Source organism: Phallusia mammillata, chromosome 7 (genome assembly GCF_965637545.1).
Source record: "Phallusia mammillata chromosome 7, kaPhaMamm4.hap1.1, whole genome shotgun sequence".
Classification (NCBI taxonomy): Eukaryota; Metazoa; Chordata; class Ascidiacea; order Phlebobranchia; family Ascidiidae; genus Phallusia; species Phallusia mammillata.
In genome coordinates, this window is record NC_137258.1 from 21,716,724 (window position 1) to 21,738,957 (window position 22,234).

A 22,234-nucleotide genomic window follows, 5' to 3' on the forward strand; every position below is an offset into this window, starting at 1 on the left:
AGGCGTCAGTGAAAGTGAGACATTTCAAAATGGCGACTTCTGGCTGAAATTACTCTTTGGCGCCATTTTGACGCATAATTGCACGTTTTTTTGCGACCGCGTGCATAACTAAGCATAATGCGAATTTGGCATCCGTTTTTAAACCGTTTGCGTTCGTTTTCGAGAAATTACTCCGACAGCTACCAGCATTCCTGTATTAAAGCGTGAGGTCTGTTTCTATATGGCGTTTAAGGTAGCGAGCTTTCCACCCACGTGGCGCTATACGAGAAGGGCTTAGTTTGGTTTACGTGGCATGGCTGGTTAACGATTAGCCCAATGCACTGTGTAGTAGCGATTATAAGCGCATAAACAGTTTCATTAACTGGGCGTAAAGGCGGCTCTTTTGCTCCTAACGTCTCTTCCAACAAAGTAACAAGTCACAAAGTAGCATTGTCACTGGGGTTGACATATGTTATCGGCTGGTATTCGACCCCGTCAAATAGACCCTAAGTGCCGGAATTGGCCCAAGGCTTGACATGGAAGCGATGCTATTTGTACTGCGGTGCAGAAACGGCAAAAAACTTGAGCCGCTTATCGTAATCCCAATCGCTTATCACTTCTGTGACCCGTGACAAAATTCGTGTGACAGAAAACAACAATTTCGACTAACGCGCGTAATATCTGAAGGTGTCTTGTTAATTTGTCCGGTAATGGCCAGAAAACCCGATCGGGCAATAAACACGCGGTTTTCACTTTGACAGCGAGTAAATTGACCTAAAATAAAGTCAGTCGGTCTGTTTTTTGCCGATGCACTAAAGACGTTTGCCATTTAAAGACAGACAGTCTTGGTAAATTTTGACAAAACTTGCGATTTAAAGTTGCTATGCATCAAACTTTTCAGCGAATTTTTTTGTGCAAGCAAAAAAAGTTTTAAAGACCATTTTAGAGCCATATTGTTTACATACTTTATTTACATTACCATTTCCGACAGATTGAAAACTTGCTGTATGAAAACATAGTTCAAGCAACTATATATTAACTGTGCTCAAACACAAAAACAAAATACAACACATTTTCTTTGGAGTTTTGCTCATAAACATTTAATATCCGAAAAAACTTTCGCGTTGTTCAAGTTTAAACAAATGCAAGGCAAAGCGTAGTGCGGGCCGCCGGTCCAATAACAAATGTTTGGATTGTGAAGTCGTTTAGAAGGGGCCGCCACCCCTCACGCTACTGTGCTGTTTACGTTTGCTGCGCGTTCTCGCTTATTTGTTATTCAATTGTTTGACAAGGTAACGAAGAGCAGGTTCTGCCTTACTGCTGCCTGCACGGGTCTCTAACCCAATTTCTGTGTGTCCAAAGATTTCGTTAACAAATCGACCTATTTAACGGATTCCTACACCACGCAATGTTCCTACTAATCTGACATTTCTGCGATAAAGCCGATGGAAAGCAAACTTTTCAAAAATTGTGTCTCACTTTTCAAAGTGGCCGCATTTTTTTGAAACGTGTACTTATGCATACACAAACCGGTTTAATTTAAAGTAGCGTCGTTTTACAAACATAAGTCTATTATTGTGCATTTATTTATAAATGTAGGTTTGAGTTATATTTATAGCTAGAATGTTTGTATATGTTCGTTTGTAAATTAACCGCACTTCTGAAACCGACATAGTTTTGGAACTTCAGAAAAACAAAACTTTTGATAAATTTGTTAGTTTTAAAGTAAATTTAATACCGAATTAATCATTCCATCAATATTTACTGTTAAGTTAGTGCAAATTCGGCCTTAAATTTACAAAACAAGTCAAGCATCGCTGAACGAACGCGGCACAAATTCGCAGAATATTCCATGCACAGTGCAGGTACGCCAGCGCGAAAAATGTCGCTTAACGGGAAAACGGGCGTCAATTTTCCGCCGAATTTTTGGGCCCAATCCCAGGTTATACGAGCCGGCGTGCTAAACTGTGGTGTCCAATATCAGGTTATTGACAGACTTAGCAGCCACTGATTTGGAAGTTACTTTGTGCGTGGTGTCGTCACAAAATCGAGCGGGTCTTACCTTGTAGGGAGGCAACTGTGGTGACGTCATAGTCGGGGAATCCCATTTGGCCTGCATTGGCGCTCCTGTAGGCATTACCAACATTTAAATTATTTGTCGAGAATGTTTTCTGCAAATAAAATCCAGTAATTAAGCAACGATGCAAATACATGACATCTCCAAAGTCATTACTACCAATAGTTACACTGTACTTTGTAGCTGTCCAACACTACCTATACAAGTCTAGTACCTGCCAACATTTATCAACACGTTACATTTTGTACAGAAATGCACTCGCGACTGGCTACTTGATAAACTAACTGGCATGTGAATAAAGAATCTCAACCTCTGCAGTCTGCATGCAATAGTAGCGCAAAGAAGGCTAGTTTCCATTTCTACGTGATAGAAATCTTTGAATGGCGTAACAAATATGCTTGAGTTGCTCGCAGCTTTTCCATCTGACCTATCTGCGTGTTCACCAGTCTGACCGATTTGTTCACGACGTTGCGTTTCGCCGTTCAATCGGACTCGAAGTCTTGTAAAAGCGCCGAGTTCCGAGACGCGACTCTAAGCAAAGCGCAAATGATAATCGAATTAGTGGTCGGAATCGTAAAGCATTCTTAATTTTCCGTGACAAAGAAAAGCACACTTTCAAACTGAAAGCCGTTTTTCGGAAAAACACTTTTTTAAAAAGTTGCCTAAAAGTTTAATTTTGTAAAAAAATGAACTTGGTTATAAAACACCCAAGTCCCAAAAGTATATCACGCAAAAGGTAACATACTAACACATGTAAACAAACATTTTTAGTAGCATTCTGTTACTATTATTGTCAATTGTATATTCTCATTCAATGTCAATCAATTCGTAACTGTGTCAAAATGTTCAAAGCATCTCCAAATGCTTTCAAGCATTCTGCTGCAAATCTGATTTTAGCAAGTGAAAGAACAACGAGACGCTCGACCACCAAGCAAAGCGAGTCGTTTTTTTCCTTTAGCTTTATGGCCCCTTGCGTTACGAATTTCAGCTGGCATGGCGTTATCGAGCAAAAAAATGAGACCGTCTGTTGGACAACTTAGAAAGGAAACAGTTCTTCTTTACTATATACTCCGTCCTCGACCTGCACGTTTTGCCGTGTTGGGCATTAAACACTATCACTAATACCCTGCCATTCCGTTTCAGTACCTAATACCTTCCGTGCATGGCCAGCTACTGACCATACGGACGGACATCAAACAACCTCACCTCAAGGGTCAAGTTACGAACATGTTGCTGTGATCTTTACTTGGTTGGGTGTCAACGCAGCCAATTAAAGAATTATCGCAAAACCTCATCGATTCAAAGTCTTAATTACGTCGCCTTACCAGCACTGCTGCACAGAAGTCACCTAGCTCAGTTGCAGTTAATCTAACCTTTTATTCTTTGCACAATGTCATTGCTATTGAGAAAATACTATTCAACGCGTTTTACAACTATTTAGTGGCGAACATTTACGAAAAACGATTTTAAACAGAATTTGGATCACAACAACTTCTCTTGAAATGAATGCTTTAAATTTAACGTAACAGTTTGAAGTACAATAAAAGTACATTTGCTGTAACTCATTTTTAAACCTGAATTTTTCAGTACCCCTGTAACATTTCTGTATGTTAGTAAACTCCGTAAGACCGTTTGGAACCAGCGCGAAATACGTATTTATAGGACCACTGTCAACACGAGGCCTAGGTGCGTTAAACTAGCAGTCGCGCTTCGACAATAAAATGAAGTTAATTCGGTAACTTGTGTCTCTTCGCAAAATAAAAATCTCAATAAACGCGCGCAGCTCCAGCCTCTCCCTACACTCTCTCTCCCAATCTCCTCTCCTTGTTTCTTCTATTCTCCTGGCGCTCCGGCGGCTCCACGCTTTGCGCGAATCTCAAAACCGAATACGTCAGACAGAAGAATGACCCAGGACTGGTTGTTTGTTTATATTGCAGTTTTGCGTGCAATATTGCTAAAAACCGCGTGTTTGTTGATATTAAAGGGTATTAACGGCGCTAGTGGACAGGCGGCTACAAGCCAATAACAGAATGTTTACCATGAAACCACCAGGCGTAATTACCTTCGTTCAAAAGCAAGTAATTATCAAGGCTATTTCCTAAACCGTGCCTGCTGCCTCGTGCAGTCAACGGCCAAACTGGTAATCACTTTGCGCTGAGTTGTACCCCGAAAATACAAGGAAGGTGTATAGATCACAACTGAATGTAAATTTGAGGGGTTTCCGTGCAAAGGGAGGGCCGCTGATATAGATTGAGCGGGGCACTGTAGTTCTTTCCTTACAGAAGCGATTGTTTCCGAACAATTGATCACACCAGTTACAGCGCATGTCTTTTCTCTACTTGTCTACACACCATTACTAATTTTCTTTGTTGTATAGTTTGCATGCTATCACTTCGAAGTGCTGATATCCAGTTACTTCAATACAGAATGCAAATGACAGCAAATGTGCATTGACTAATGTCTTGCACAACAATAAGTTATCTATACAAAGGCGCATCATATGTCCGCGTGCTTTAGTAAGTGTTTCTACCACATTTGCATTTTCGCAAGATAAATGGTATACAATATATGTGAATATTATGTAATATAATTGAATTGTTGTTGTTTTATTTGACATATCTTACAAAAACGTACATCATGTATTGTTTTATAAAATAAGCATGTCTGCCAATGTGTTTTGCAAGCATAAAGTGCTTATAGGTCTGCCCAAGTAATTAAACATATTTTTTACTTCGGTGAACTTTCACCCAAATAAAAACGTTTCGGTTCCGGTTTTGCATTGCTTTTACACGCGCGCATTGCAAGTATAGCGACATAAAAAGTAATAACAATCGCGATTGTCGATAAAGAATGCCCGCATTCATTTCGAGGTTCGTGTCAAATCCGTCAGCAACCCAACCAGCAGCAGTTGCCGTCGAATATAAACTAAAGGTGTTGCACAAACTAACACAAATCAATGCGGTTTCACGCGCAAACTGCTGGTTTACATTGGTGCCGAGATGTTTAGGTCTTCATCAGATTTTCGAATCTGGACTCACGGTTTAACACCGATAATCGGTCAGTTCTCCTTAGCAGTCCCTTCCTTAGCGACTTGCAGCTTTAACCGCCGTGTCTCAGTTCGCTTATAAGATTGCAATACCGATAGCTGGTTGTGTTGGACCGCTTGCCAACGAAGTACGATTTCGAGTCGGATAGAATATTTGTGGTCGCGATCTTTATCATTGGCGAACTTGAACGCTGCATTATGACCCGGTCGCGTCTGTCGACAATGAAACGCTTTTTGGGATTATGACGTCGTAGCGGTCGTCTCGCGTGATGACGTGACGACGGTGGTTAATAGTTTAATAAAAGTAAACAAGCTTTCTGTAGTAAAAAAGTGGTTATACTGTTTATGTGGATGAAGATGCTAAAAATACAATATTAGCAATATCTTGCAAATAAAACGCATGTAGACGGAAAAAAAGAAGAAAAAATAAATTGCATTTACTTGGACATTTGAAAACATTGTTTTTCAATATTAAGATTTTCTGAGGATTTGTGTTGTAACAAAACTAAGAAACCATTTTTGGTTTGCAAAAAATAGAATCGAAATAGTGGCCGTCTAGCGCCACAAGCGACGAAAAAATGGAAATTGTTTGCGTTAAATAAAGTGGGTATGCCAGTTTGAAAAGCATTTAAAAAGTCGAAACACGCCAGTTTCATAGACACCCTTGAGCTAACTTAAACAACGTTCATGAAAGCAATGTTTTAAAGTGGAAAAATGCAGTGAAACAATTTGAACAATCTTGGATGTAAAGAGAATGGATTTTGCTTGGCAGATCGTGAAATCTGATCCATCAGAAAGTATGGTTTGGAAACCACAAGACGAGATACAAACAACTTAAGGAGATTGTTGCAGCATATTTTGCAATTAACTTGGAAACAAGAACCTAAAAATCTGCAACCGACGCCTAAACCCGAAAAAGATAAGAAAAGGTTTTGTTACACAGTAAACATTTATACACAGAAACTAAAAGGGTTTGGCTTTGGCAGCAAAAAGGTCATAACAAGCAATGTTGACTCTCTATTAATGTATTTTACCTTACACCCATGCTACCTAGTACCGGAAATACTGAAACGAGAATCAAAATTTCAAATATTTTGTTATCTTTCTGTGACGTCAAAGTTTTCAATCCTAATTTTATGGATAACATTAAAAAGGATAAAGAACCACAGAAATTGTTACTTGCTTTTATGCACAGCAAATGTTCTTTTCCCATTAAAATAGGCATTTGCGTAAGCAAGCAGCTTAAAAGGAACGGTGGTTAAAATTTCTTTGAATCTATACTCATTTCTTTAAAAAATGCATGTCATCATTTGCATTGAAACTTTTAAGTAATCACTCTAACCGCCCTAATCTCTGTTTATTGTCGCCATTGCGAACCGATTTTTCGATAAGACTCTCGCGGTCTTCGAAACACGAACGCTTCCATTTGCAAAGTTTCTCGAGAAAATGTAGGTTATATAATTTTCTACGCTTTAATGCGATATTTTCCGGTGGTTTGAGGGTAAAGTGTAGAAAAGATTGGTTTGCAGATAATACAAGTTCATCTATTTCGCGAGTTTTTAATTAGGCACAGCTAATTCTTGCAAAGCCCTGCTTTAAATGTAACCAACGCAAAACTATGTAGTCAATGCGGTTGATGAACGTTGTTTTATTTATAATATATACATATACAATTTATTATGACACATACAATTTGTAAGTTTGGAATCAAGTTTTGAACAATTTGCAAAAACGTTTGTAAATGAATTAAATACATTTTATCGTAGAATTTTCAACAACAATAGTCATTGTTATTAATAATGCAAACAATCTACAGTAGTTTTTGGATCATTCAAGCAATTTTCTTAGTACTGACGTATGAAGGCCTTTGGGCATAAACATTGATATTTAAATGTCGCCCAAATGTTCCACGACGTTCGTAATCTTTATGAGTTTGACAAACTACGACCCCACCCTTTTTCCCGACGCACTGGTATGTGTTTATCATTGGTGGCGGCGATATTAATTAGCGACTGGTCGTGTGTATGAACGTGACCTAAGCGCACTTCGTTACGTGGCTTACAAGATAAATGATTGCTAAAGAAAAACATTTTTTTTTCGCTGTTTGGCATTAGCCTACATCGCCAAATACGTTTTTTTAGTTTGTTGTGTTGTTTTGTAGTGTTTACGCAACATTAGAAGTTTACAATTTTGAGGTGTCGCTAAAAAAATGAATCAATAATATTAATAAATTAAACAGTTGAACAATTATTGATCATTTGTTATTGTTTTAAAATATTAAAGAAAAAAAATACCGATTTTTTGGCATTCAATGTATGAATGCTTTCTAATTTTATTACCTTGTTTTGGCATTATATTGTTAGTATTTTTGTCCTAAAACCACACCACCCACGAAACACGTATTTTTGTTTTATGATTGTTTGCCTAAATCTGTCTGCAAAGTTTTTATCGTATAGGCCAGTGGTTCTTAACCTTTTTGGGATGGTTTCCCACTAAAGTGAATCACCAAGTTCGAATTTCCCACTCTGTTATTTTTATGATAAGTTTTGTGCCCTACATTAACAAAAAAATTATTGTTTGATTGAAATAATTTTGTAAAGCGACTTGGTTGGGAACTTAAAGTAAAGGCTTACTGCAATCTTATGTAGTTTGAATAGTGCTTCAGTGAGAGTGTAAAATAGTGTGGAATATTGAAGAATCTTCTCTGCTTGCAAAACTCAATTATTGCATCACAATCATCATAGAAAGGCATTTATTCGCGCATAATAACAAAGGCATTAATACTCTCAGACATGTCTGTGATGTAACAAACGGCCTTTGGATTTTTATATGTATTGTAAAACTAGATGAAATTAATCTAACATGTTGTTGCGAAAAAAATGCAGTAAATTAACTTTCAACGGTTAATTCAAAGCCGGATTCGACCCACAGTACCGAGTTTGGTTTCTCCTGACTGACATAATTTCCCTCTAAATACGTTAAATTTCCCACTGGTGGGAAATTTCCCACCGGTTAAGAACCACTGGTTTAGGCTATTTCATATGTTACTTTGAACAAATCCGAATGTTTATAATTTTGTGTTAACCATAAAAATGTGTCACATGTAAGACACCAAGAGTCAAATAGACACAGGAGAAGCGCACAGACATCTCACAAACCGAATTCGCAATTGTACATTCAATTTCAGTCACGCGATTTTAAACCAAGGGTGATATTTGTAGCAGTGTTAGTTTTACTACGTATCTCTCCTATCCGTTGACAATTGCTACAGAAAGAGAAATGTGACACAAAAACGCGAAACTTGCAAAACCAAATAACGATTTTTGGATCAAAGGGGAGAAGTTTCCGATTGCAGGGGCCCGTGCGTCATACATGAATTGTTAGTTGTTGTAAATGTGGCCGAGTTGTCAAAATCAATAAGCAGTGGTGAGTTTCTCTCGCCATCACAAACATGAAGAGCCATAACCGAGCAAATGCAGACTAAAATAGACCACCCTAAAGCCACCACTACGAACTGTAATTGGCCAGTTGTTTTGGGGGAAAGTACTGTTCTCCTAACTCTCTCAACAAAGGTCATGCTGATTTTGAGCGCTCTTATTTCCAACAACACAGTGGAAATTAAGATTATCCATAGCAGCAAGAGATTGGGGTCGGAATTTAAATCTGAAAATTTGCTCGGGGTCAAGAGTTGATATGAAACAGGAATGTAGGCCTACAGTGCCTGGTTTAGGGGGAAAGGGAAGGTCAATTTACGCACCTAACAACACTGGACTTGTATGCTAAAATAGTTTGAAAATATTTCGAGGTCTTTGTATCAAATACACTTTGATGTGTCTGTATTTTTTTTTGTTTAAAATTCAACGTATTAATATCACCAAGCTTTCCACAAAAAAAAACTAAATTGCAGTCTGTAATGATTTAAGTATGTTTTAAATGCAGGCAAAAGAAATCACTCGTGGCATTGAAAAAGTTTGCGACAAAGATTTTGATGGGTTACTTTTTGCTCCACACCTCCATCTAGTGATTGTATTTTGGCGTAATGTTTCCCGCCAAGCGCTGGGCTGCATTGCCTGCCAAGCATTATTTGTTCGTTTGTTTCATTTATATCCTCGGTGGGCGGGTACCGCCTGAATGCGTTATGCTCACAATAAGTCCGCCGTGGAGCAGCTTGTATATTGCAAGTATGTTGAATCATTTTTTAGTAGATTTTTTCTACTTTGGGTGACCTCAACTTAGTTCATACCATAGGGAAGGGTTGGATACCGCTCAAGGAAACTACGTATTTGGAGAATTAAGCCAAGTTGGGGAATAAAGCCAACATGCTCGTACCCATACACAGGCCTTTAGTTTGTTGCACTAACAACTGAAATTTGTGAGTGTTCAGAGAAAAAACCGCTATATTACGTTTCGTTGTCTATAGCTGAGTTTCAGTAACGACTGCTTTACCGGACTGTCAAGTTATATGACATGGTACAGTACACAAGGGGCTTGATAAACAAACTTTTATTTTACAACATTAAATATTTTTCAATGAAAAAAAGGTTTCAGTCTCCACAAATTAGTGTAAAGAATCATTTCCAAATTTGCTTTATGCTCTTTGAAAAACACACTTCAATCACTTGTGTAATACCTGTACCAGAGTGCAACATGCCAAATAAATTAGCACATTTTAAATTTTTTCTGCTCAATTAAGATTGCTATCACACATATTTAATATTTCTTTTTGTAACACTAATTGTAGAATGCAGTGTACATCAGTGTTGTTAAATACAAAAAGACCAGAGCAGCAGATCTTGCATCCAATATCCATGTTTGAAATCTCTCGCATAATGAAGATGTCAACCAAATAAGCTAGACAACTAAAAGACTACTGCTGCTGCTGCTGTTCAGGCTGCACTGATGGAGCTAAGTTACTAATAGCTGAAATCATTCTTATAATGAGTGATGCCAAAAATTGTGGACAATTTGGATTCCTTGACATTGATTCAGCTACCATTCTCAGTTCATAGAACACCATCCTAAATAGAAACAATTACATAAGAGCTAAGAAGGGTAGTGCTTGTTTGATAAATAAAATTCACAACACTATACCGGGACTTAAAAAGTAGTTTAATCAAAACATAACAGCAAGAGAGCTCATGTGTACACAGAGTTGCCATTGACTTGAAGCCCAAAATAAGGACAACCGCAAAAATATATTTTCGTACGAAACGAAACAAACATTGTGAACAAATCTTTGCCTTTATATGAGCAATGACACACCATATGCAATATTTGGGCAAGAAAAAAATCTGCTGCAGCAACTCCTTGTTTGTAGAAAATACTTCGTGCATCTCACAACCGCTTAGGTCTAGGTTTACTTGTAGCAGGGATTTGACCAGTAATTGTTGAAAATAAGACAAAAGAAGGACTTAAGTCAAAAATAAGGACATTTCTTAGAAATAAGGACAATGAACTTTTCTAAGACATAGCCCTTCAAAATAAGGACAAATCTTAGAAATAAGGACGGTATGGCAACCCTGCATATAGCGCTATTGAAGTTGTTGGGAGGTTTAATAAAAACGTAACATTAAAACAAGTATTGTACCTAAATACAATATTTGCCTAGCACTGGCTGTTCCGTGTTTCATAGTTTTCCGTGCAAACGGTTTTGCTAAACGTAAGAAAACTTGTTGATCTCGTTTCGGTTCAGACAAGGTTTAAATGTTATATTATTCTTAAAGTCCCTGTGTATACAGGACACATCTTAGTAAAGAATTTCAACTGGGGAGGAATTTTGAAACTTTAATAACATGAGTGAAATTTACTTCAATTTTTACAGGTTGTTTGTAAACAGACACTTAAGCTCTGGGAATATAACATGTGAAGTTGATAAAAGACTCAATTTTAAATGATCTTTGTGTGGTTTAGCATCTACTAATCTATTGGGTATGAATAAAATGTTTTCAATTGTTAAGTAAGGAAATTGTTGCAATAGGTTGGGAACCACTGCTCTGGCCATTGTGTTTTTGATTAAATGTACACAATATAACTCATTTGCTAAAGATATTTTAGCAGCTACATACCTTGAATATGGGTTCCTTCTTGAAAGGTATCTGTATTGCAAAAATTTGTAGTACAAAAATGGTGCAAACAAAGTGGCTCGACCCCTAAAACAAGAGTTTTTGATCAATTAGTAAAAAGTGCAATGCATTTATACTTTCACTAAGCTTTCAAAAATATTTCAAAGTTTTAGCTGAAATACAAAATGAGCAATTCTACAAACAAATCACATTATTGTATTCCCTCAAAAGTCAATTTAAAAATAATATATTTTTCTTATTTTTGATGTCAAAATAGACAAAGATTATCTACAGCAGTGCTACTCAATCTTTCTAGTGCAGAGTAACAGTAGTTCTCTTACTGTCATGCAGTGTATTAGTGGCACATTTAAAAAAAAACTTTTTGTACACAAAGTAAAAAAAAACTTTTTTTTTTATGTAAACAAAACCATAATGTTTTAGTCTATAGCAGTGGTCGGCAACCGCCGGTCCGCGGCCCGGTACCGGTCCGTGAGGAGTTCATTACCGGGCCGTATACTTTTGCTATAAAACTTTTTGCCCATGTATCCCAGGCATAATAAACTAATTTAAGCGTTTTTATAGCTATATATTTGTAGTTTTTTGAAGACCGGTCCGCGATGAAATTTTAGTTTCAAAACCGGTCCGCAGTGCAAAAAAGGTTGCCGACCCCTGGTCTATAGGACACAAGTCCTATTATATGATAACTACCTTCAAATCAACTTACGATATCAGCATCATAAATACAGTTGGCATCAATAAAATCTCATTCAGCGCTGTAAATCGAAACAAAACAGCCTGGTTCTTAGCAATGTGGTTTATGATTTTCCTGGCAAATGGATAAGAGTTTGATCCATGCATATCCATAATTTGGCGAGTAAAACTGCTGGCATGAAGCACCCCAAATACAATAACAGGCATCAGTGCAACTGCAAAAAAATCAAATGTGGTACCTCATATCCAGGATGCCAAGGTTTTGATGTGATGAAAGGATCAGTGTTTTTTTTGCAATAGAGTAAACCTAGGTTTAACTGGATTCGATTAATCCGGATCTTTGCCTAATGGACAAAACCTGAGATACAGATGATTTGTAATGTGTTAAGGCCTAACTAATCGGCATTGGTTAATATGAATCTTTAAAACTTGAAGAATCCCCACATAGTCCAGACAAATTTTTTTGGTTCAAACCATGATTAAGCAAGGTGCTGTTTTTGTAATATAGACAGCTAACCTATATACAAACAACAAGACTTTTTAAGTTTACAAAAAGAAGTGTTCATTGACCAGAAGTTTTCAAAGAAGGGTATCAAAAAAAACATGAAAAAAATCATACTTGTGATTGGATGACAAGACAAAAAAATCATTGAGAAAATTAAGTAGTGGCAGCTATCTTCTTGTGTGAGCAGAGCCAAGTGTTCTCGAGAAAAACGGAATTGTGGAACTCGCTGGTGTAACCTCAGTGCACATACAACAGCATTGGCAACTATAGCTCGCTGAAAGTATTGCCCCATTTCAAATGCACTGGAATAGAAATAGTTAAAACTGTAAAATAATCAGACTGTTTTATGTAACAAGTGCAAGCCATTTTAAAGATATTTGGGGACAAATTTGATGCGGTACAACCCTAACAGCTAAATGTTATTCAAAATTAGAAAGCTTTTACACTTTGAGTGTACAAATTATAGCAGTAGAGCAAATGTTTTTGACTTCTCGCTTTATATTGACATGCATCAGTAAAAAGTTAACACCAACAAAACCATAATTAAGAGTCTCATACCTGCAGAAAAACATGTATTGAATGCTGAGGATCACAGTGTACCACCTCATAACCCACATAGCAGTTCCAACTTTCTTTGCTGCCAAGAAGGCCTAACAAAAAACAATTAAATTCCAATTTCCAATTCAACTGTGATCAAAACTACATAAATTATCTAAGTTCTGTTTAATTAGGTAAAGTAGTTGTACCAATAGTAGGCCTACCATATATCCATCAACAAAAAGGAGGACACATTATTGTAAAAAAAGCTTTCTTATGGTGCAAAAAGAAGAGCAAAAGATATTAGACGTTTTTTGGCACTCAAATGGTCCAATATGAAGTTTAGCATTAATCACACTAAACTAAGGTTATATTTTCACAAAAGTGCTGTGTAAAATCCACCCATATTTATTCAAAAAATAAGGTGAAGATGTAGTTCTGGTCTGTTTTTAAAGGCATAACTGCACCATTGATATTCAGTAAATCAAAAAATTAAAAAGGAGGACATTTGGGCACTTTTTATGGTCCTTGGAGGACAACTTGCTTTTTGTTTAAAAGGAGGACATGTCCTCCAAAAAGAGGACGTATGGTAGTATATACCAATAGGCATATTTCACTAGTTTGACATAATTTTTATTTTAGGTGTTTATTGCTTTACCAAAATTGATCCAGAATCTCTTGCTTCTTGTTGAGCTGTTTCATTTTGCTCTGGAGTGTTGTCAGACATTTTGGTTGCTTTTTGTTCTTCTGGATTAAGGATCGTCAGTCAAACTAAAGCCGAAAGTGCTTTCTGCCTATAGGAGATTGTCAAAAAGTGATAGTCAAATAATATGCACTGTAAAACTACTTCAAGAAACAGTGCACAACAATCAGTTGACACCAAAACAAATGGGTGCCGCTGCCGTTTAAAACTACAAGCCCGCCATGCAAAGCCCGCACTAAGACTAAGCCTCTGGTCTGGGTAGAAGAATACTTGAGATTGTTGGTATTATTTTCATTACAACCCTTACCCCAACCCAAATAGCGCCAATCGTGTGTACTTTTCGCAAAAATACATTCAGTGCGGGCTTAGCGGGCGGGAAGCATTGGACGGTGCCGAAACAAAATTCTCTACTTGAAATTGCCGGCAGTAAATCGTGATGAGGAATCGTTCAATTACTGTGCCATAAAGATTGACGTAAAAGTAACTACATTTGATTTGACACTTTTAATAGCACTGAAAGGTACAGCAACATGTGACAAACATATTTCAAAAACGAAGAAAGCAATAGCATTTGTTTAAATTGCACATTTAAGTGGATTTAAAATTACATCTGCACGTCTTTTATGTATCAATTATCGAAATTAAAATAAAGAAACGATTGTAGATACTTTAACCAGAGACTACTAAGCTTAGTAGTCTCTGCTTTAGCCATGGTATACTATGCTTTAACACAAACGAAGGCATATAACGACAAACTGTGGGTATTCAATTGTTTTGCAAATAATTTACTGATTTGTTGTTGCAAACAGATTTTTAACACGATTTTTTCGATTCATCGATACTTGCGAAAAAGGTGTGCAAGAACCATTCAAGCGTAACATGCCGCGCAATGCAATGAAAATTCTGCAGTTTTTTTAATTTCTTTCCGGTTTGCAATAAGATGCTTCCGGCTGGACAAGAATAGGTGATTTGGGATGACCTGCAAACTACTTCAATAGCAGCAAAGTTAAGTTACCTTCTTGTGCGAATTGGCTGCTCCAAAGTTAAAAAACTCCAAATAAGTCAAGTCCCCTTTATTGTAGAAAATGTTAATTTGACATCAAATAAAATTTGGTTGTTGCATTATTTTTTACAGTTATCACGTTTAAAGTTTCTTTAGTTTATTTGTTAATCATGTCGGTTGGTGCAAGTCATTCAAGATTACTGGTTAAAGGTGGTAAAGTGGTAAATGCTGACCAGTCATTTGAGGCAGATGTCTACATTGAAAATGGGATCATTTCGCAGGTTGGTTTATTGCTAAGTTTTGGAAAACATTTGTTGACATAGAATTTGAACCAAAATAAAAACTTGTTTTATATGGTTTTAAACTACAGGTTGGAAAAAATCTGTCCACACCTGGAGGTACAAAAGTTGTTGATGCAACTGGAAAACTTGTTATGCCCGGTGGAATCGATACCCATACGCATATGCAATTGCCATTCATGGGGACATTTGTAAGTTGAATGTATGTAGTGTTATCCAATAAATAAACAAGCATTGTGCTGTTGGTAAAGTTGTCTAAAATACATTTGTGTTATTTGATCCAGTTATGTTTGTGTGCATTACCTGCTTGCAAAATCTAGTAAAATCTATTACAATAATGTGCATAACTGTATCAAAAAGTGCTACAAAAAAATCATTATTTCTACTTTTCCACAATATTTTTACTGGTGTGCTTACATTCAGTGTTCTTTCAGGCAGTTGATGATTTTTACACTGGAACCAAAGCTGCAATTTCTGGAGGAACAACAATGATAATAGACTTTGTGCTCGACCAAAAGGGTGTTTCTCTTTTGGAAGCCTATGATAAATGGAAGGGTTGGGCTGATCCCAAAGTGTGCTGTGATTATTCATTTCATGTTGCAGTGACATGGTGGAGTCCACAGGTATTTTTGATAAAAAGTCATTCTATTTGGTTTTCATATGTTTACTTTTTGTTATTTCTTGTTTTTTTCTGTCTAATACAAGTATATTCCTATGTTTTGGTCAAGAAATGTTGGTCAAAAAAACTTATTGGTTAACCCCACCAGTGCCTTGAATTTTTGAACTTAACCTTGTTTCACATAAACATTGGATTGGGCATTTGCAGGTCAGCGAGGAACTGTTGGAGTTGGTTACTAACAGAGGAGTAAACTCATTTAAGATGTTTATGGCTTACAAAGATGTCTTCATGCTTGGTGATGCTGATCTTTATGAAGTGTACAAAAGATGCAGAGACATTGGTGCCTTAGCCATGATGCATGCTGAAAATGGAGATGTTATTGCTCATGTAAGAATTATTTGTAGAATTAGCTGGCAGAGGGTCAATCATAAGTTTTACATTTTACTTAAAAAATTTGGGGACATATGCTATTGTCGGTAATAATGAAAAAATAAATTTAGTAACATCTTCTCAGCAAACTGATTGTCAGTAAAATGTATGTGTTGTTGTTCTTGAGGCATACATGGAGCAAACATACATATATGTGTTATTATGGGTCTCCTTCCCTGAAGGGGACACATATTGATTTTACTCAAATTGTTTTTTTTTTATTTCTTTTTTTTTCTTTCATTTTTTTTTCTCCCCAAAGTTTGTCCGACTCGTTTTTCCATCAAATGTTTGATGGATTTGGATGAAATTTACACAGATGGTAGATGTAGTTATGTAGATGTGCATCCCACTTTGTTTTTGTTGATAACCCTAGTATTTACCCCGCTAGCCCCCTAAAATGGGTATTTTTCCCCTGAAGTTTGTCCGACTCGTTTTTCCATCAAATGTTTGATGGATTTGGCTGAAATTTACACAAATGGTAGATGTAGTTATGTCGATGTGCATCCCACTTTGTTTTTGTTGATAACCCCAGTATTTACCCGCTCGCCCCCTAAAATGGGTGTTTTTACCCCGAAGTTTGTCCGACTCGTTTTTCCATCAAATGTTTGATGGATTTGGCTGAAATTCACACAGATGGTAGATATAGTTATGTAGATGTGCATCCCACTTTGTTTTGTTGATAACTCCAGTATTTACCCCGCTAGCCCCCTAAAATGAGTGAGTTTTTATACAGTGTCAGAATTAGCTGAAAATTGGATTTCTTGTATAGTATGCCATTTATAGGTGTCAATTGTTGCGTTCAACCCTGTAGTCCTAACATTTACCCCACAAGCCACTAAAGTGTAAAACGTATTTGTATGTTACTGGGCACCACAAACGAAAGATTTCTTTTGAGCGATAGTGTTACAAGGGCAACCAGTTGTATGTTGCTCGTTGGTGGGTTGCTTGGTGAACGTTTTTGCGCCATGGCAGTTAGGGGCTTGTTAACAGCCCTATGACGTCAGAAACATTAACAGTTGTTGCTCAAAACACCTCTAGTGGTCGAAATTTTAAACATGGGCTGAAATTTTGCAGTACTATTGATTAAGTCGTTGTGGTTTTTATATATTTTTTAGTTTGTGTGTCGAACCCAATTAGTTGCCCTACTAGCCCCCTAAAATGGCTCAGTTTTTTAAAACGTTAAATAGGACATACTTCAAAGAATATCTGGAGTGAATCTAATTTTATAGTTTGTATTCTACATAGTATTATTATTTAAGCCCAGTGCCGATCACTGTGTTTTACCTTACAACACCCGACTTTCTCATGGTTATCTCTTGAAGTGCATTTTTTACAACTTTGCATGTGTGGGGACCCATGAGTTTTTGCCTGCAGAAACGACTAAAGTTAAAAAAGACGATGGCTAATGTGGGACCCAATACAAAATAAGCATAGGAAATATATTTATGTTTTAAAATAGGTTATAGTGTATATGCAAGGGCAATATGTGCTAAGCCACCCTTCTAGTTAAGTTATCAAACACATTTTCACTTTTGGAAAATTGTGTTTAAAAACTGACCTTGAACGACAATATCAAGGTCAAACCATGAGAATAAATTGAAAGTATTTATCCTGTTCTTATTTACTGTTTTTTGTAATTATATATATGACAATAATGATGCAAAAAGAATATGGACAAAACTTTTAAAGTTGGGTTAAGTTTTTCCTTAAGAATCTAAAAGTAACCAGGATGTTTGTTTACCATAAATCCGCACAAACGGGCGTGTGGGGACCCATTCGTTTTTGCTTGCAAAAACAATCATATGTGTAGATCAAATAATGTGTATAGTAAATTGGTAAATATCTAACAATGATTGTGCCCTATTTTTACTGTTACCAATTCGCATGTGCATATGTGTGGGGACCCATTAGATTATGCTTGCAGAAACAATTATGTTATAAAGTGCCAGGAAAAAGATAGGGACTTAATGAAATGTAGGTGCCAAATATATATCCTTTATAAATATAGTAAATGGTATATGTGATACATCGTTAAATATGATATAGTATATGTAAACTGGCAATATATAGGAAAACCACTATTCTAGTTTTATATAGGAACAAAAGCGTATGTTGGATCTTGGTATTACTGGGCCAGAAGGTCATGAGATGTGTCGTCCTGAAGATGTGGAAGCTGAAGCTACAAACAGAGCGGTCATGATTGCTAATAGGGTGTGTATTTAATGATGTACTTTGAAAAAATAACAATTATCTTCTGAATGCTGAATATGCAATAACTGAGGTGCAATTAAAAAATTTATGCATTATGCTATTTAACTCAGTTTTAAGACTTTTAGTTTTGCCATCATGACTCTATTACTTTGATTTTAGGTAAACTGCCCCATGTATATTGTCCATGTGATGAGCAAGGCATCAGCTGACGTTATTGTGGAGGCTCGAAGGCGAGGTAAATTTGCTTTCCATTCCCCATTTACATGTTACTACAGCTCATGGAAAAAACATTTTAATACAGCAATAGTATTTCCTGCAATAGTAACAACACTTCACTGCAATGTGTTGTTTCAGGAAATGTTGTGTTTGGCGAACCGATTGCAGCCGGACTTGGTACAGATGGTACAAACTATTGGCATAAGTGTTGGCGACATGCGGCAGGGCATGTCATGGGCCCACCACTGCGCCCTGACACCACTACACCTAAATACTTGATGAAATTACTGGCAAGGTACAAAACACCTTTTTGGCTTTGAAGAAGTGAAAATTTTACTTGTGGAAAATGCTGCAGAGATTGTGTTGATGTCATAACCAATTTGCTAAGCCTTTTAAAGCAATGAACTATACGATTAACTAAAGTTTTTCTTATGCAGTTAAACAGATCATGTGATAAACCGGATTTGTCTGTGTGTAACTAATGTTATCATTCATACAATGCTAAAATTATATAATAGGCTATGTCATTGTAACCCAAAATGTTTGTATATTTCATCCACACCATTTTTTACAGTCAGAAATTTCTGTGTGGTCCAAGTGCAAATCTTTGCTAAAAAAATTTTGAAAACCCATTCTTATATATGCACAAAAACACTGGTATGGGTTAAAAATGTTTTGCTTTGTAGTGGTGACATGGAATGTACAGGAACAGACAACTGCACTTTCAATGGATCACAGAAGGCTTTGGGCAAAGACAATTTTGCTAAAATTCCGAATGGAGTTAATGGAGTTGAAGATCGTATGTCTGTCATATGGGAGGTTAGTGGAATGTTTAAAAAATAGGTTTGATAAAATACAGTAATTAGACATAAACCTTAACTACTAAAGGTCTTGTTTTGAAACTTTATAAGGATGTAAATAGTATAAGTTACAATTGGTAGGTGAGGGTTTAACACATGGTAACTACACTTTCATTCCAAGGCATTATGTGACTGGGCCTAGAAAGGTTTAAACATTTGACTTTTTGCCACTATAATCTGTATGTCAAATCTATCAAATGGCTTGACAATTCGTATGGCATAAATCTGTGCAGAATTCATCTTAAAACCCCTTCATTTGGATTTTACAGAAAGGAGTGGCCTCTGGAATTTTGGATGAAAACAAGTTTGTTGCAGTGACAAGTACAAATGCTGCGAAGGTTTTCAACATTTATCCACAAAAGGGGGTTATTGCACCTGGTTCTGATGCAGATATTATTGTGTGGGATCCCAACGCAACAAGGTAAACACAAAAACGTTATTATTACTATGCTACAATAAAAATATATTAGTTCCTTTTTTTTTATTTAGTTCCAATCTTACCACATTGCAAATCATTTGTACACCTGAATAAGGTAAAGATCCGGATTATGCAAATTCGGTTAAACCAAAGTTTACTGTAATTGCTATTTATGGGTAATGGTTTGGTCAAAAATAGTAACCTTTGTTGTAATGAATTTACTGACCTCAACAAAATAGACATTCTGCCATGCAAGAATTGATTGCAAAAATGCTAAGCAAAAGCATGTTGCAGTACTTAGTGTTCCACTTGCTAAGGCTATTACAATATAATTTTTTTTATGGACCATCTTTTCCATGTTAGGACCATCTCCGCAAAGACTCACCACCAAGCAGTGGACTTCAACATATTTGAAGGGATGGTTTGTCATGGTGTAACTGTCTGCACAATAAGTCGTGGAAAAGTGGTTTACGAAGATGGAAAGTTTACTGTTTCAGCTGGTGATGGAAAATATGTTCCAAGGTACAAGGCATTCACAACACTACTGACCTTTATGCTACAGTTGCTTGTAACTTACAATGTACATTATCGAAATGTCAAACTACAGGCAGACAATGGTGCTCGTGATTTAACTTTCAGCAGGCTCAACACCAAGCTTGTCTGGCTCAGTTCGGTTGTGTACTATGATTTATAGATCAGTATGCCATGAATGCTCTTGGGCTGAGACCCCTTGGTAGTCCAAAATGTGTTTTGCAGCAACTGACTAACCTTATGTTCTTGTGAGACTCTGTTGCATAACATTTCTTAACAAACCTTATGAAATTTAACTTATTTCATACATTCTCAAATAACACTGCTATTGCTGACGTGTTGCTTTGATTTCGTAACTAGCAGAATAAACTTACCTTAAAATTTAAGCAATATTGGTTTAAGGTTCAAGTAGTTAAATTAACTTTATTCTGTCATAGAAAACCATTTTGCAAGTACGTATACAACCGAATTCTAAAACGCCAGGAAACTCATGATCCCAAAAAGGTTGAACGCGAACCATATACAGGTACTGCCGAGGGTTTTTTGTGTTAAAGTACATTAACAAAACAATGTGTGTTTAAGTTAACAGTGAGTTTTTTCCAGGTCCTGTTCATAAAATACAGGGATCAACAACATCTCAATCCGAGGAGAGTCCGAGGGTTCGTAACATGCACCACACTACTTCAATAAATACTTCAGGTCTGTTCATTGCTATGTGTCTTAAACAGTTACTTCAATGCAAAATGATTTTTAGGTTGCACTGACACAGGCATCTTCAGAGTTTTGTTTTATCTGACAAAATTGGCCTTCTAAAAACTTCAAAATATATAGCTAAAATAAAGCAACATAAATATTAGGCATTTAAAACAAACTGTACATGCCTTTTAATATTTTATGGTATTAATATTCATAGCTTGATGTCCACACATATGCTTTGTTATGTTTGGATTATCATGGGATTTCTACATGCTTACATTTACCATGGTTTCACCCAGTTGAAAAATATTTACAATAAGTCAAAAGCAATTATGACAGCTTATATTATCACATAATACTACAAATTCGAAGAGCTCTGTGGACCAGTGAATTGTTTTCATGGCCAACTGGTGTTTAATTTTCAGGACAGCACATCAGCAATGGACAAACCCCTACATCCCCACCCACCCCTTCGACCAAAGTTCTTGCACCCCCTGGTGGAAAATCACAGATCCAATTCTAAACTCTGCAAAATGGGTTTCGCAAGTGTGTGTTAGTATAGTGGTGTATATTGCATAGTTTTTGTAGTTTGATTTAGAATACAACAAAATATATATAGATTGGCAAGGGACGTTGTAATTAAAAAACAAATGTAGCTGGTATTGTGCAATTTGGCCAAAGCCATATGTTACACAGGTTCCGAAAAAATGTTGTGCTGATAAAAAACAACCTGTGTATCATGTCATTCATATAATAAAAACAGTAAATAATACATATTCAATGTTAAACTGAAATCCCTCATTATAACTAATTAAATATTTCGTAAAAATGAAACTTGACTGTCTTATCTTTATGCAAAGTCAAAAAAGGTGTAAAATTTTGCAATTGTGCCTTAATATTAAATGAAAAATGTTTTGTAATCAAACAAAACGTGCAAACTTTAAGTTAAAGTGCAATTATTCATATCTTTTCTAAATGTCAACAATTAATTTTTTGTGTGCAATTTACTTAATCATTGTGGTCAAATCATTTCATTCACTGTTCTTTGTTTGTCTCATTATTTCAGTTCCCTCGTTTTCATTTCGCTTTTTTTCTCCAAACTCACCATTTTGCGTAATCTACACACAATAAACTTCATCACCAAGTTTCTGTACCAGGCTGTTGTTCAAACTTTTTGATTTACGGAATGGTAGTTGTGTAATTTTCTCTTGCAAAGTCGTGGAAATTACGGTCCAAGCTGAATAAAGGTAAATAAACTTCCCACTACATTTCCACCTTCACTACAACAATCAATGATCTAAGGCAGTGGTTCCCAACCTTTTTTGTCACATT

General features: G+C 36.4%; 3 protein-coding genes across 8 annotated transcripts in view; 1 reads left to right on the forward strand and 2 right to left on the reverse strand.

The window, feature by feature from the left end:
- LOC145238034 (dachshund homolog 1-like) overlaps positions 1–2,169 on the reverse strand; it is a 44,585-nt gene extending 42,416 nt beyond the window's left edge. For all 6 annotated transcript variants that reach the window (XM_080101069.1, XM_080101066.1, XM_080101065.1 and 3 more), the window contains exon 1: positions 2,042–2,169. In XM_080101069.1, coding sequence (XP_079957195.1) covers positions 2,042–2,125 — 84 coding nt within the window. In that variant the 5' untranslated portion in view covers positions 2,126–2,169. The remainder of the gene's footprint in view (positions 1–2,041) is intronic.
- Positions 2,170–9,589: 7,420 nt separating this feature from the next.
- On the reverse strand, positions 9,590–13,922 carry LOC145238802 (transmembrane protein 33-like). The gene is made up of 6 exons (XM_080102071.1): positions 13,576–13,922; positions 12,939–13,030; positions 12,495–12,682; positions 11,889–12,090; positions 11,168–11,251; positions 9,590–10,120 (listed from the first exon to the last, which is right to left on the reverse strand). The coding sequence occupies exons 1-6, from the start codon at positions 13,642–13,644 to the stop codon at positions 9,970–9,972; spliced, it is 786 nt and encodes a 261-aa protein (XP_079958197.1). The 5' UTR covers positions 13,645–13,922; the 3' UTR covers positions 9,590–9,969.
- An 800-nt stretch (positions 13,923–14,722) lies between these two features.
- On the forward strand, positions 14,723–22,047 carry LOC145238801 (dihydropyrimidinase-like). The gene is made up of 13 exons (XM_080102070.1): positions 14,723–14,904; positions 14,994–15,113; positions 15,357–15,545; positions 15,749–15,928; positions 18,068–18,181; positions 18,341–18,416; positions 18,536–18,692; positions 19,084–19,216; positions 19,527–19,678; positions 20,039–20,197; positions 20,644–20,732; positions 20,810–20,905; positions 21,328–22,047. Exons 1-13 carry the CDS (start codon positions 14,794–14,796, stop codon positions 21,423–21,425), a joined length of 1,674 nt encoding a protein of 557 aa, XP_079958196.1. The 5' UTR covers positions 14,723–14,793; the 3' UTR covers positions 21,426–22,047.
- The last annotated feature ends 187 nt before the right edge of the window (positions 22,048–22,234 follow it).

Bases quoted from the DNA above. Each gene is read 5' to 3' on its own strand.
- LOC145238802 (XM_080102071.1), bottom strand. From the start codon at position 13,644: ATGTCTGACAACACTCCAGAGCAAAATGAAACAGCTCAACAAGAAGCA. The intron at 12,683-12,938 runs GTATGAGACTCT...TTTCTATTCCAG, and splicing joins CAATACATGTTTTTCTGCAG to TGCATTTGAAATGGGGCAAT. The intron at 12,091-12,494 runs GTATGATTTTTT...ATTTTTTTGCAG, and splicing joins GTCTTGTCATCCAATCACAA to TTGCACTGATGCCTGTTATT.
- LOC145238801 (XM_080102070.1), top strand. From the start codon at position 14,794: ATGTCGGTTGGTGCAAGTCATTCAAGATTACTGGTTAAAGGTGGTAAA. The intron at 15,114-15,356 runs GTAAGTTGAATG...GTGTTCTTTCAG, and splicing joins TGCCATTCATGGGGACATTT to GCAGTTGATGATTTTTACAC. The intron at 20,733-20,809 runs GTACTGCCGAGG...AGTTTTTTCCAG, and splicing joins TGAACGCGAACCATATACAG to GTCCTGTTCATAAAATACAG.